General features: G+C 47.1%; 1 protein-coding gene across 1 annotated transcript in view; it reads right to left on the bottom strand.

Annotated features, from left to right (window-relative positions):
* The window catches only part of ACSBG1 (acyl-CoA synthetase bubblegum family member 1), a 127,378-nt gene that overhangs the window by 2,652 nt on the left and 109,257 nt on the right, over positions 1-15,469 (bottom strand). The window contains exons 4-12 of the mRNA XM_036736471.1: positions 14,591-14,679; positions 13,482-13,602; positions 9,528-9,608; positions 9,225-9,374; positions 7,822-7,998; positions 6,249-6,430; positions 4,522-4,752; positions 3,504-3,721; positions 2,607-2,746 (exon numbers count right to left, since the gene is read on the bottom strand). Of these exons, the coding sequence (XP_036592366.1) occupies positions 2,607-2,746; positions 3,504-3,721; positions 4,522-4,752; positions 6,249-6,430; positions 7,822-7,998; positions 9,225-9,374; positions 9,528-9,608; positions 13,482-13,602; positions 14,591-14,679 (1,389 nt within the window). The remainder of the gene's footprint in view (positions 1-2,606; positions 2,747-3,503; positions 3,722-4,521; positions 4,753-6,248; positions 6,431-7,821; positions 7,999-9,224; positions 9,375-9,527; positions 9,609-13,481; positions 13,603-14,590; positions 14,680-15,469) is intronic.

The following is a 15,469-nucleotide window of genomic DNA, read 5'->3' as shown; positions in this document are numbered from 1 at the left end:
ATTTCCTCATCTGGAATTTCCTTCTGTCAATGAAATCTCAGGTCCAATCCCTACCCCTATCCTTGTCCTATTTCTAAATACAATACAGAAGCTCCTTCTCTATCGTAGGTAGCATATATAAAAATAAATATAACATATACTAATATCACATAATAATAAATATGATATAATAATAAAATAAATATAAATACATGTAAGTGTTGTAACTATAAATACCTCTGATGTGACACGTAATCGTAATGCCTGCAGACACTAGGAATAGAAAAACCTTGGTGTTACTGTGTCTGCACAGAATCCTTAATATTGTTTCTCACTGGATCAGTCAGTCAGTTAACTAGCATTTATTAAGCTCCAACTATGTCCCAGGCACTGTGCTAAGGGCTGAGGGTACGAAATGGTAAAAGCCACTCCCTGCCCTCCTCAAGCCCTCGGGCTAATGAGGGCAACAAGAAGTAAGCAGCTATGAACAAAACCAGCTAGGGGCAAGCTCGACTGGAGATAACGAAGGGAGGAAAGCACAGAGGTTAAGGAGGACTGAGCAAGAAGATTGGGCTGAGCCTTAAAGGCAGCCGGGAGGCAGAGATCGGGTGAATCACAGAACCTGTCCCTAAGTGACCCATGTAAGAAACAGTTTATGTGAGTGACTCATGTCATCCTGGAGCCAGTGTTCTCTGCAGCTGTATGGTCAAGGCAGGAAGAGCTGGCAGCTCATACTGTGTGTAACCTTGCCTAAGACACTTCATCTCTTGGAGGTTCCATTTCCTCCTCTGTAAAACAGGGTAACAATACCTGCAACTCCCTAGTGCTGAGAGGAAAGTGCTTGGCAAACCTTAGTTAAGCCTCTGTTAATACCTGGTGTCATTATTTTATATGGTGCTGACGCTAGGTGGTACAGTGGATAGAGCGCTGGATCTGGCGTCAGGAAGACCTGAGTTCAAATGTGGCCTCAGACACTTACTAGCTCTGTGACCCTGGGCAAGTCACTTCACCTTGTTTGCCTCCATTTCCTCATCTGTAAAATGAGCTGGAGAAGGACGTGGCAAACCCCTCCGGCATCTCTGCCAGGAAAACCCCAAATGGGGTCACCAACTGAAGATGACTGAACATCTACAAAGCTTACTTCAACACCATCCTAGGGTGCATAAGGGACAAAGACTAGCACAATCACCGGAGACAAAGTTGTGCCATCACCTAAGAACCGCTCTTCCTGCTCTCCTTGGAGAAAAGTTTTTACAGACCCTCCCTCCCCCATTTTCAAGCTCTCAGGATTTCAAGGATGCTTGCGCTCAATCATGGAAGTGATCACTGGGGATGGATGGATGGATGGGTGGGTGGATGGATGGATGGGTGGATGGATGGATGGATGGGTGGGTGGATGGATGGATGGGTGGGTGGATGGATGGATGGATGGGTGAATGGATGGGTGGGTGGGTGGGTGGATGGATGGATGTGTGGATGGATGGATGGATGGGTGGGCAGGCGGATGGATGAGTGGGCAGGTGGATGGATGGATGGGTGGGTGGGTGGATGGATGGATAGGTGGAGTCACCATTTGGTTGGTCCTTAATAAAGGAAGCATCATGAGATGGTAGAAAGAACCAGACTCAGTTTAGCTGGATTCACATCCTGCCTCTGATGCTGAGGACCTGGGGAACCCGGGAGAAGTACCTTATCTACCCTGGGCCTCAGTTTCCTCAAGAAAATGGGGAGGTGTGTTAAAGAGTCCTGAGGTCCCTATGGCCCTATGTGGAAATATGATAAATGCATTTGGCCAGTTCTTAGCTAACTGTATATGCAATTCAATTAAAACATCATGAGTACCGATTATGTGCATAACATGCATGTTTGGTCTACTTTGCTGAGGATTTTAGGCAAATTTGACTATCAAGCTGACTGGCACCTTCATTCTATCATCTGTGTGTGGCACTCAAAGCCTTCATAACCTGCACCAGCACTCACGTCTTACATCCCACCACGTGCTCTGTAATCCAGTGACTTAGGCCTCCTGGCTCTTCCTCAAACCAGACTCTCCATCTCCCAACTCTGGGCACAAAGTGAGACCCTGGACAAAGCCCTAATGCCCTTGGCCTTTCTTTTCCTCCTCTAACCCTTTCATTTTGAGAGGCAACAGGGCGCAGTGGTTAGTGCACTGGCCTGGGAGTTAGGAAGACCTGGGTTTGAATCCTGCCTCAGGCACTTGCAACTGTGGCAAAGGTGGTGGGAGAGCCCACTCTGAAATTGTAAAATGTTCAGTTTGAGCATCTACATCTCGGATTTTTTGTAGCACGTGCTACAAATCAGGGCTTTGTTCGTTATTTTGCTGATTGTTTCGACTTGTGATGGAGAAAACTGTAATGATGCAGGTTAAACTTAAAAGCATGTCATGCATTTTCAAAAAGCTGGTTGTTCAACATTTACCTCAACGTATGACCCCAGGTAAGCCATTTAACCTCCTTAGGCCTCAGCTTTTTCATCTATAAAGCGGGAATAATAATACTTGTACTCCCTGATCCCAAGGTTTTTGTGAGGATGAAATGATATGATATTAGTAATCACTTTGCAAACCTTAAAGCACGATATAAATATTAGCTCTTATCATATGATACCTTCAGGGTCAGCAGCATGGACAGAAACTTCCTCTGGTCCCCGATCAACATGGCATTGCTGATGATGGGGAGCTCCATCTTCACGGCCTCCTCAATGGGGAGGGGGGCCACATTCTCCCCTCCGGCTGTTATGATTAACTCTGCACAACAGCAATAGGAGATACCCCCCACCCCGTCTTTACTGGATTGGAGCTCTCAGTTGGGCTAGGAATCCCAACCCGCAGCAAGGCAGATGGTGTTACATCCCAAATCCTCTTTCTCTAATTCATCTTCCAGCCCTTCCTTTTCACTGGCTTCTGTGCAGCCATCTACAGATGCACTCGGGTCTCCCCTAAAACTTCCCCTCCATTTTACTATGCCATCTCTGATCTCCTTTCTCCCTTTCACGAAGAAGCTTTTGGGAAACGTTTCCATGCCCAGTGCCTCACAGTAATCTATAGATGCCTGCTAATATTCCCCTTCTGCTCCTTGTCTGTCCTTTCAAAGTCTCCTCATCGCTTTCTTGAGCTTTGAAAGTGGATGATCTCCTTGGTTCTGGGCTCAGGCTTCTTCCTTTCTCCACAATCTCTCCCTGGTGAAGATTATCGCTTCAACTCTCAGGTTCACGGCAGGTGACTTCGATCTGCATCTATCCCTGATCTCCAGGGCCGTATCTCTAGAAGGTCACTCTCCCCCTGTCCCACATTCCTACGGCTCACTGTCATGTAGTACTGAGATGGAACCTGCCCCTTTCTTTCCCCCACCCCAGTCTATTCTGGCCCAGCTCATGTCCTGCTTTGCACTGTGAAACCTTATTCAGCCACTCCAGACCATGGATCTCACCTGCTCTTCTCCCTATCCTTCCCACCCACCTCCTTGCATTGATGCCCACAAAACGTTTGAAAAAGGAGATCCTACCTTTAAGCCTCCCAGTGATATAGAGAAAGCCTTCGTGGTCTAGCTTCCCCATGTCTCCCGTGTGTAGCCAGCCATCCTCATCTATGGCCTCTCTTGTCTTCTCCTCCATGTTGAGGTAGCCCATGAAGACAGTCCGGCCCCACAAGCAGACCTCCCCAATGCCTTCAGCATCTACGTTCACCAGTTTGACCTTGCAGCCTGGCAACACCTTTCCAGAGCTGTGAGGAGACAGCGGCAATGAGCAGGGTGGCAGAGGACTGCCTTCTCGCTGATGCAATGTCCCCTTCAGCTCTGGCATCCCTGTCCTTGCCCCGCCCAGGCTACCTCGAGTCAAGGTGGGGGATTGTATTTGCCACTCTCTTGTTCATTCCTTAGTTTTGTCCTGCTTGGCTCCCCTGTCCTTTCTGCCTCTCACCCCCATGGTGACCTTGGTCATGGCCACCAACAAATCCCATATGAAATGTTAATAGCCAATAATACAAAAGGAACCCTAGCCATGAGTACTTTCATTTTCACAGATATCTTATGAATCTCCAGAAATTAAGGTCCAAAGAAATAAAACCCTGGTGATGAAATTTGGGGCAGTCCAGTGAGTGGGGAGATGATCTTGGGTCAGTCTACAGAGGGGACCACAACTCCAGCTAGTGTGAACCACAATCAAGGAAGCAGGGCAGTTGAAGCATGGGGCAGGAAGGCAGCAGCAGCTGCTGCCAAGACATAATACAGGACAAGAGTGATGGGTTTGCACTCAGATAACCTGGGTTCTAATCCTGCCTTTGCTACTTATTACCTGTGTGACTGGGGGCAAATTGCCTAACCTCTAGACCTTAGTTTCCTCCATAATAGAGAAGAGTGAACTTTGATGGCCTCCGAGGTCCCTTCCACATCGGGATCCAGGCTCCTGTGAATCCTCCCTCAGACTCCTAACTGGCCGTGTGGCACCGCAAGCAGGTTACCTCACCTCGGAGGGCCTCAGTCTTCTCATCTGTAGTGTGGGGGTGGCTCCCAGGGGCCTCACCTGTAGAGTCTATAGTTGTAGGAGTTGGACATGAAGTGTGGGCCCGAGGATTCGCTCAGCCCGTAGCCAGCATAGAGGCGGATGTTGAGTCCCAGGAAGAAGTGCAGGGTCTCTGCGGTCATTGGGGCTGCGCCGTAGAAATTCTTCTGGCAGTTGGCAAACCCCAAGGCCTTGCGGATCTTAGCCAGAACCAAATAATCAGCCAGTCTCATGGTGAAAGGCTTCAGGTCACTGATTGCCCAGGGGAAAACACACATGGACATATCAATGCAAGCATGTTTGCATGACAATATAGCTGGTAGACACACGTTCACACACACGCAGATGTATTGCTTAGATCTACCCTCATGAGACCCCGTCAAGAACACACATATATGCACAGAGACGTGTGCTGCATGACCTTGGGCGAGTCACTTCTCTGGCATCTGTCTGCTAATCTATGAAATGCGTATAATAACGCCTTCGGCCCCTTCCTACTTCCCAGGGCTGTCATGACGAGAGCATTTGGGCACCTTGAAGTGCCATAGACATGGAAGTTATTACGCCAGGTGCGCTAGGTATGTCCCTCCTAAATGGTCTTCTTGCCACTGGCCTGCTCCCCTTCCAGTCCATGCTCCACATTGATGCCCTCCTCATTTACTGCTAAGCTCACATCAGTCCTCTACAGGAAAACCTCTGTGGCTCCCCATGGCTTGACAACTGAGGTATAAACCTCTAATGCTGGCATTCAGTGCCTTCACAATAATAACAGCTAACACGTACATGGCGCCTGAAGGCTTGCTGAGCACTCCACATGTATTTCCATCTGGATTGAGCCGGCCCTTCTGGATTTATCTCATCCTACTGGGCTGTGCTCCCCTCGCCTCCTCGACCTCTGAGAATCTCTAGAGCTCTTCAAGGCTCACCTCAAATGTACCTCCTACATGAAGCCTTCCCTGATTCCTCCCAGTGGTCAGGGCCCTCTCTCCCCTATCTTACTACTTTGTGGATGTTTACTTCTCTCCCCTCACAATAGAATGTAAGCCTCTGGAAGGTAGGGATGCTTTAGCTCCTGTCTTTGTACCCCCATTGCCAAAGATAGGGCTTAGCATATCACTGGAACTTAATAAATGTTTGTTGAATTAAAACAAATTCACGTTCTTGATCTCTGCGCTGGACTGGACCACTGTCCATCTCTTGTTCCCAGCCTGCCCTTCATCAGGTCCATTCCTTTGCTTACAACACCCCCCACCCCTGGAATAGACTCTTCCCCAATACCATCCCTTTTTTCAAGGACCAATTTATTATCTCCACCTCTCCCCAAACCCCAGGTAAAATTGTTCTCCCCTTCCCCAGATTTCTTAGGGCCTTTTGCCTGAAACTCTTCTTGGGATTTCTCTCTTTCCTCTACTTTATCCTGGTTATTGGGGTACCCATTTCTCCACTCCCATTAGATTGTGAGCTTCCTATCAAACTCTGTAAGACTTTTTAAAGCATCCAAATTCCTCAAAGAGCCAAGCAAAGTAACCCAGGCCTATCCAGAAAGATCTTGGTTGGGAGTGTAAAGTGCTGGGGACACTTAGCTTCCACTAATCAACAAAGGCTTCTAAGTCAACCACAGCCTGCTTGACCCAGAGAGGGGAAGGGCCTTGCCTGAAGCCCCATAGCTGATAGGAGGCCAGAGGTCAGAGGCCAGAGCCCTGGCTGCCTGAGGGGAGGGAGTGGAGGGATGAGAATAGTCACTCTACCTGCTTGGGCAGCTGAGATTTCGTTCCATGGTCACAGCCATTGCCCACAGGAACATCTTCCTCTTGAAGAATCCAGCCTGAGCTGATGCCCCCTTGATCCCCTCCATGATCTTCTCCCACACCCTGGGCACACCCATGTGGGCAGTGGGTTCCACCTCCCTCAGCGTAGTCACTAAGCTTGTCTGTCAATGGGAAAATGAGGACAGGGAGAGGACAGTCTGGGTGATAGGAGCAGACCAAGCCACCCCAATGAGGACCTTGCCCTGGGGGTCACACTCTTAGTTTACTCCACATCCAATATGCACTGCTCTTCTGCAGCCTGGTCCCTGGCCCCCTCTCCCCACACACACTCAGATGCATCTCGGATGAACCTGACTGGGCCAGTCCTTGCAACTATGTCTAGGGGCTGGCCCAACCCCCAAACCCCAACCCCCAATCCCCAGAAATTCATAGGAACAGAAGCAGAAATCTCCCAGGTGAAAGAGAGACAACCAGAGAGATTTGAGGCAGTGGGAGGAAGGGCAGGGGAAACAAAGGGAGGTTTAGGGGTTGACAGAGGACTGTGGAGGGGGGGGGCATACCATAGGGACATACATTTAGAACTAGAAGAGACCTAAGAGGTCATCTATCCAAATCCTTCATCTGTACAGAAAAGGAAACTGAGGACCAAATTTGTCTGAGGTCACATGGGTCAAAAGTGGCAGATCTTGAATCTGGATCCAGATCTTTCTGACTCTAAATCCAGGGATCCTTCCGGGGCACATTTCTCCACCCTCAACCCCATCAGTGACCCCCAAAATGAGAGGAAAACGAACAGGGAGAATAGAGGGAATCATAGGAGTGGAGACAGAGCTGGAAGGGTCCCACCACCCTCATTTTACAAATGGGGAAACTGAGGCCCAGAGAGATGGAGACTTTCCCAAGGTCACACAGGTAGTAAGTGGTCAGTCTAAGATCAGAATTCTGGTCCCCTGACTCCAAGTCCATTGCTCTTTCCATTATAGGTGAGATAAGAGTTGGAGAAAAGTCACAGAGAGGAATTTGCATAGGCAGGGAGTGACAAAGATTGTGTTTAAACCCAGATCATCTGACACCAGACCTAACAGCATTTTCTAATATATCACAATTCCCCTCCCATGCCCACCCATGAGATGAGAGGGAGAGATGACAGGAGAGAGATGAAGGAGCGAAATGGGATGAGAAAGACAGGTAGGAATATGAGAGAAAAAGAAACGGAGAACATAGAGAGAGGTGAAAGACAGACAGATGGAGGGAGGGAGAGAGAGAGAGAGAGAGAGAGAGAGACAGAGGAGAGAGAGGGAGAAAGACAGAGAGGGAGGGAGAGACAAAGAGAGACAGACAGACAGACAGACAGACAGACACACACACACACACACACACACACACACACACACACACGGAGGGAGACAGAGACAGAGACAGAGACAGAAGAAAAACAAGCAGAGTCCAAAGAGTTTAGATGTTCCAGTACAGTAGATTTCTTCCAACCTCGAGAATCGGTATGACCACGTTAGAGGTTAACAGACTCAGGAGAAGACAGGGGCAGACTGACCTTCAGGGCATCAGGCTCAGCAAAGCAAATGTTGGCCCCCCACTGGATCCCAGTCCAAAGGTCATACATCTGAGCAGCAATGTGGCTGAGGGGCAGGTAGCTCACCACGACCTCCTGCTGGATCTCAGCGGGCTGGATGTCCCCGGCTCGGCTGCCAAACTTGGCTGTCCAAGTGATCTGGAGGGTAGGTGGGGAGGAGAGATAAGGGCACAGAAGGTCCAGAGGTTCTCTGAGCCTCAATTTCTTCTCTTGTAAAATGGGAACAATTAATCCCTGACTATTCTGGCTCACTGGCTTTCTCCAGTCTTTAAAACAGTAGTATGAATATAACTGTCATTCTTATACTCCAATATTTCTGGCAGTGGAGTTCATCATTATAGGGATTCCCTCCCCTTGAGCAATTAGGATCCTCTTAACACCTGAGTCAATGGCTTTGAAAGTCTCTGTGCCTAGAAGTACTCGTCAGCTGGTGGCCAGCCAACCCAAGGACGGACAGCCCCCAGCTACCTCCCCTGGGCTAGCTTCCACTTGGCTGACAGACGGTTGTATCTTCCCCAAAGACCGGATCTGGTTGCTCCTGAAAGGTGCAGCTTTGATATTTGATTCATCAATATTTTTATTTGTAGACACCCCACCTCCCACCAGAGCTCGCCTAACACTCTGTTTGGCCCTCTTTTTTGTGTTAATCATGTGGTTTTTAAAATATCGTGTATGCTATCTGTCTATGAGAGCAGGGGCCGTGTCTTATCTAAACTTTGTATCTTGCTTAGCTACGTGCATAGTAGGTGCTAATACATGTTTTAGTTGAAAAATTACAATAATTATTGGTGAAATCATTTAAGTGTCAAAGTACATGTTTTCCTCAAAGGGAAGGAGCACCTCCAAATAGAGCCCTATCTCCTTTCTGCCTCCTAGCTTCCTTCAAGTTTCAGCCAAAATCTCACCTTCAGCAAGAAACCTTTCCCAATCTCCCTTAATGGAGCTCCTTCCCTCTAAGATTATTTCCAATTTATCCTGTATATAGCTTATTTGGACATAGTTGTCTGCATGATGTCTCCCCCATCAAACTGTGAGCATCTTTAGGGCTGGGGGTGCCTGGCCCATAGTAGGAACTTACAAAATGCTTCTTAACTTGACTGTCTCCCCGTAGTAGAGGGCGCATACGGTGCTACCAGGCAGCCTGGCCACAGGCTCAAGAGAGCCTCCCCTTTGGGACAGGAGGTCCGTGGACCCACTTCCAATCCGTCTTCACTCAGTTACCAAATCTCCAGCTGACATCTCTTTCTAGCCTCTCTTGCCCAGTGGGAAGGTCCCAGTCTCTTCTCTCACCCCTCCTTCTATAATCCCCTCCTCCACTCCCCACCCCTCCATCCCTACCAACATTTCAGTGCCCAGGACCCTACATTGTCCTGACTCAGCATCACCCCTTTGGGGTTGCCAGTGGTGCCAGATGTGTAGACAAGCACACAGCACTGGTTGGGTTTCTGAGAGTTGATGATATCATCCAGGGTGGTATCAGGAACCTCTTTCCCTATCTCTAGGAGCTCTTCCATCTATAGACAGAAAAAGAGAAATGGGAGTTGGGAGTTACTAGATGAAGAAAAGTTCTAACCCGAATGAGATGCTGAATTAAAAAGGCAGGTGTCACCCCCGCCCCCAGCTGCCCAGAGCCAGTCCCAGAATCCCCTTAGCCTCGTGTCTCATACCGTATATACATTCGGAATTCTCTCTGCTGGGGTCTCTCTATACATCACAACAGCCTTCAAGTACGGCAAGTTCTTCCAGATCTGTGGCATTTAAGGGGCAGATATTATCATGCAAAGAAAGAAACCATTTTTATTTAACTGTTTGGAAAGAATTAGGGTCCTCATTTCTTTTTTTTTTAATTTTTTTTTTTTTTTTTGCTTTTTGGCAGGGCAATTAGGGTTAAGTGACTTGCCCAAGGTCACACAGCTAGTAAATGTGTCAAGTGTCTGAAGCCGGATTTGAGCTCAGGTCCTCCTGACTCCAGGGCTGGGGCTCTACTCATTGCACCACCTAGCTGCCCCTTGGGTCCTCATTTCTTAGTTTCAAATATCCCTGATGTCATTGGTGGAGGCACTCCCTCCTCTGTCCACCATAACTCTGCTGTATCTTAGTCAATGACTCCTTGAGCTGCTTGGCCAAAAAATTTATCACCTAAATCCATCACCCTGGGGTGATGAGAGGAAGCATAGTGAAGAGGATTGAGTACTGGATGTGGACTTAAGAAGATCCGGGTTCAAATCCTGACACTGATACCAGCTATGTGACACCAGGCAACTACCAAGAAGTAGGTAAACTCTCAGTCTCAGTTTTTTCAAATGCAAAATGGGAATGATCCTGGCATGTAACCTCAGAGAGGTGCTGGGAAAGGCCAATATACAAAGCATGTGACAAACTTTAAAGCAGTTTAAAAAATATCTGTTATTATTACTCTTCTCTAAGTTTGTCCTTGGACGACAAGCACATACCCCATTACCGATAGTTACTCAGTGTTCCAGGTTAGGACGTGCTATAGCCTTCAAGAACCCAAGGCCACCTCCATGCCTCAAAGAGACATCAGAGAAGGATTTCAGTGAAGGCTTGTTAAGTTAACCAACTTAAAGAGCCACTTGTTCATTCACCTCCAGGAAGTTTGGGTTTCAAGGGGAGAATGGTAAAGGGTGTTGGGCTGGTGACTCTATTTCCTCTGATAATTCATCATTAGGAACTTGGAGACCCAGACCTGAGTCTGAATCCCAAGAGATGGGGAAAAGAGCCGTTGGGTCTAAATGTCTCTGCTGGTGCCCTAGGCTGGCTTATTTCAGATTGTCTTAGATATATTGGCTGCTAAAGGAAGCCAAAAGAAAGTCAGGTGAGCATTCTGTAACAGAGTAATTCAACCCCGGGTTCCTTTCTCCTGTGTTGTGTACGTTTCTGGCAAATCTTGGGTTTCCAGGCCATGCTAGAGGTCTCTGGCATAGAGAGCACCAACCGACCAACCAGCTGATGATGACTGAGTCCCAGGGCTAGGATCACCTGCATCCTTAACAACCCTTTCTGAGACCTTCCCTACTTTCTCAAAAGTTTCTGAGTCAAGGGTCACAGCACCATGAGCTCTTTCTTACTGATGACCTTTTGTAGTACTTAGCACTATAGGATTTCTAGCTAAAAGGGATGATCACATATCCCCACACATCCCCCAAATTGAAAAATCACCTAGGAAATAAACTGCGTAAACAAGGCCAAGTTACTTTAAATATGTTATGTCTTGTTATGCAAGGTTTGGTTTCAACCTTGTTGAAACTTGTTATGTAAAGTTTGCATCTACTCAGTATTATTGACAAGATATGATTGTATATGAAGTCAGCCCCACCTGACTTTTTCAACTGCTGCCTTATCCCCCAATGAAGCATAAGCTTACCAAAGGCAGAAACTATTTCATTTTTGCTTTAAATCCTCATTGCTTAATAAATACTTGTTGACTGACTGATGTTGAGAAGAGTGAAAACAAGCTTGAACAGTCTTACCGGACTGTGCACTTAATATGAGCCAACAGGGAGCAATGGTCACTTCCTACCTTGGTTTCCTGATCTGTAAAGAGGGTTTGGATCTAGATATCTTCCAAGGTCCCTTTCAGCACTAACATTCTAAGGTCTATGTTTTCACATTCTACATCCTAAAAATGCTTCCAGCTGTGACATTTCCACACTCCAACATTGAACAAAATGCTTTGTAACCCTAAAAATGAAGTGGAGGGGCAGCTATGTGGCACAGTGAGTACAGCACCGGCCCTGCAGTCAGGAGGACCTGAGTTCAAATGTGACCTCAGACACCTGACACACTTGCTAGCTGTGTGACCTTGGGCAAGTCACTTAACCCCAATGGCCTTGCCTTCCCCCCTCCAAAAAAAAAACCACCAAAACAAAGAAACAAACAAAAAATAAATAAAAATGAAGCAGAACTGAATTGTTCCTATAGAAATGTGATTTGCTACAAATCTCTGTTCTAGAGTCCCTTCTACCTCTAGCAAGTGATGACATCATGGCTGAAAAATCTACTGAGGGTTCCCGGCATAGGTTGAGAGTCAGGACGGATTGTGTCTTTTCTTGCCCTGGACCCATAGACAAGTCCAACATTCAGCTAGTGATTGTCAGTGAAGAGTGAAAATTTCTTGTCTCACCACAAGATGGCAAGATTTCTCTGTCTATCCTTTCCCTTCCTGGTTTTTCCCAACATAAGAAAGCCGGCCTAACTAAAGTTGCCCAAATACAGACCAAATACTGGCTCCCCCTCTTCCAGTCCCAAGATCACATCTGATTATCTAAGTATTACAAGCACATAAAACCAATCCTCATCTCCTCCTGGGGTCCAGGACTCTTTCTTTTTTTTTTAGTTGGCAACGATTTTTTATATCCTTTATCTCATTTAATCCTCACGGGTAAATGCTATATGTATTGTCATCCCCATTTTATATTATCTCCATTTTGTAGTTGAGGAAACTGAGGATCAAAGGTAAAACAGTTAGGAAGTGTTGGAGGTGGGATTTGAACCCAGATCCTTCTGGCTTCAAGCCCAACATGCTATTGGTCAGGCCAGGCTATCTCCTTTTTGGGGTTGGGTGGTGGCAGCCTTCATCAATGTCACCCTCAAAAAGTTAGAGACATACCTCTAACCTACTTAACTGTGGGACTTGGCCTCCAAATTCCCTTCAAGGGCTAGAATTGCATTCAGAGTACTTCCCACAACTCCTAAAGTCAGCAGGACCTGACCCCGCCCCTTCCCAGGGCAGGTGGACTTCCTAATGTCCCTGAAGCTCACCAAGATCACTGCAAAGGAATGGTAGTTGGAAGATGCCTTCAAGATCATTGAATCCAAACACCACTCCCTCCATCTTTTAGGCATAGAGGGATTAGGTAAATAAGGTAGACATGCCCAACTCCTAAGTGTCAGAAGCAAGATTTGAACCTAGATCCTCCAGACTCCAGGTTCCAGGCCAGAGCCACTACTCAATGGCATCTCACACTCAGAGTTCCCAGACAATGTCTACATCACCTAACTCTCAATGCCCCTTCTAAGTCCTCATGGACATCTTCCCAGCCCAGACTCATCATAAGCCCTGAGCTAGAAGAGGGGCATTGGTCAGGTAACAGTGGGCAGCTATGGGATGGAAAGCCCCATGCTGGGAGCCAAGAGATCTAAGTGCAAGGCACCTCACCCCTCTAGCCTCTTTGTTTCCCATCTGTAAAATGGGGGTATTGTGAGGATCATCAAGATGGCATAAATGGAAGGAGCTCTGGCTTTGGAGTCAGAACATGGGCTTGAATCCCTGCTCTGTCACTTACTGCCCACGTGGCTTTGGCTGAGTCTTTTCATCACTCTGGCCTCAGTTTCCTTATCTGCAAAATGAGGAGTTGACCTAGATGTCCTCTTGGGTCCCTTCTAGCTCTAAAGCATCACCAATGTTATTTGCCTCCTTAGCACTTAGCCCAGTGCTGGGCACATAGTAAGCACTTAATAAATGGGTTTTTTTAATTGATTCATTAATTCAATCCTGGCTCACGTGCTTTGTAAACTGTAGCACTATAGAAAGGTCAAGTTTTATGAAGACAGTGGTGATGACCATTCTCTTGGGACAAGAGCCCAAGTAACCATCTTACCTTCAGTATCTTTTCCAGCTGTTTCTGGGTATCCACCAGGATGATGTTGGCCTTACAGTCATGGGCAATGTATTGGCAAGCCTCGGGGGAACTGGTTGTATAGATTCCTGTGAGGATACCTCTGAGAGGCGACAAAGAGAGGGCTTTTGTCAATGGTTCATGTCAGCCCAGGACCCCTAGGCTCTCTGATATCTTCTGCACAAACCCCAAAGGATGTGAGCTGAAGGAGTCAGCTGGGCCTGGGAGGCCCCCCTCTTCAGAGCTAGCCAAGCAAATGCCCAGGAGCTGGCAGACCACAGGGCTAGGAGAAGGAAAACTGGGTGTGTGTGGGGGGGAAGTAGGAACAGAATCCAGAAAGAAGGGAAAGAGAAGGAAAATGGGGAAAATATGGAATAGATGGGCAGAAGAAGGAAAAAGAGTTGAGAAAAGCAGTGGGAAAGTAAAGCGAACCAAGAAGGGGAAGGAGAAGAGAAGGAAAAGGGGAAAGATTGTGGTAGATGAGCAGGAGAAGGGAAAAAATAAGGCCAAGTAATTACTTAGACAGGAGGAGAGATGTGAGGTTGGAAAGGAGATGGTGGAGGAGCCCTGGCACTGAGCACAGAGCCTGGCACACAATGGTGCTTAATAAGTGCTTGCTGATTAGTTGGTAGGCAGAAGGAGTCAAAGGTAGATGGGGAAGGGACCTCAGTGTCCCCTTATGTGATGTCTTCTCCCATTAGAATGTAAGCTCCTTGTTGGCAGGGACTGTATTGCTTGCTTATACTACTACCTCCCCAGGACTTAATGTAGTCTCTGATATGTAAGAAGTACTTAATAATAAACAATAATAATTAATTATTGGCCTATATAAATATAATAAATGTTCTATCTCTCTATCCATCTATCTGCCATCTATGTATCTATCATTTATCTATCATTCCTCTCTCTCTCTCTCTCTTTCTCTCTTTCTCTCTCTCTCTCCCTCTCCCTCTAGGGGAGCAATGGATGAGCAGAATTAAAGATTCCCAGAAGACACCAGAGCCACACCACTCTGCCCTAACCCTATGGGATGCTCAGCCCCATGCCTGTGCACCCAAACCTAGGCAAGACTACGACCAGCAGCCACTCACCCAGCAAAGACTGTGCCCACGGCTGAGAAGAACCATTCTGTGGAGTTGAATCCGAGGATCGCAACACTGTGGACACGCTCCAGGCCAAGCTGCAAACCAAATGTTTTACGCAGAGAACTCCAAGGTCCTAGGTTACAGCAATAACTGTAAACCGTCTTTCCCTGCCTACCCCTCCACAGACACCGCGGTGGCAAAAGGAGGACTGGAGATCAGAGAGAGTAGAGGGGGAGCACCTGGCGGTGCAGTTGTTCCTGAGATCTCAGATAACCAGGTGGACGCCTGCTCTGGGAGTGCACCATTTACAGCAGAAAGGACACTGGTAGATAGCCAGGCTGATTAAGATTAACTGGGGGAGCGATTAGGGAAGAACATTTTGGGGGCTGCCTGTTTCGTATTGAATAAACTACAAATTCCTCGGCCAGTCCTACAAGTCCCACCATAATGTATTTTATCTCATTTTTCTCATCTACACTCATAGAGTGGACCTGGTCACCATTTCACAGCAGTTTCTGGACATCTCCAGCCAAACCATGTATATTTCCTCCTTCCTTCTCCAGCTTCCTTTTATATGTTGGCTTCCCCAAAAGAACATAAGCTCTTTGAGGGCAGGGATTGGCTTACTTCTGTTATTTGTATCCCCAGCACTTAAAATAGTACATGGCACATAGCAGAAGAGACCACATAGAGAATTCATTATATATTTATCTGTCATCTATCTATTGATATCTACTATCATCTATCTATCTACCATCTATCTATCATCTTTCTACCTACCTATCTATGTATCTATCTGTCTGTCTATTTATCTATCTACCCCTCTGTCCATCTCTCTATCCCTCTATTTTTCTATCTCTCTACCTCTTTATCATATCATATCTA

The sequence above is a fragment of the Trichosurus vulpecula genome, chromosome 8 (assembly GCF_011100635.1).
Source record: "Trichosurus vulpecula isolate mTriVul1 chromosome 8, mTriVul1.pri, whole genome shotgun sequence".
NCBI lineage: Eukaryota > Metazoa > Chordata > Mammalia > Diprotodontia > Phalangeridae > Trichosurus > Trichosurus vulpecula.
This window is presented reverse-complemented; position numbering and strand designations above follow the sequence as displayed.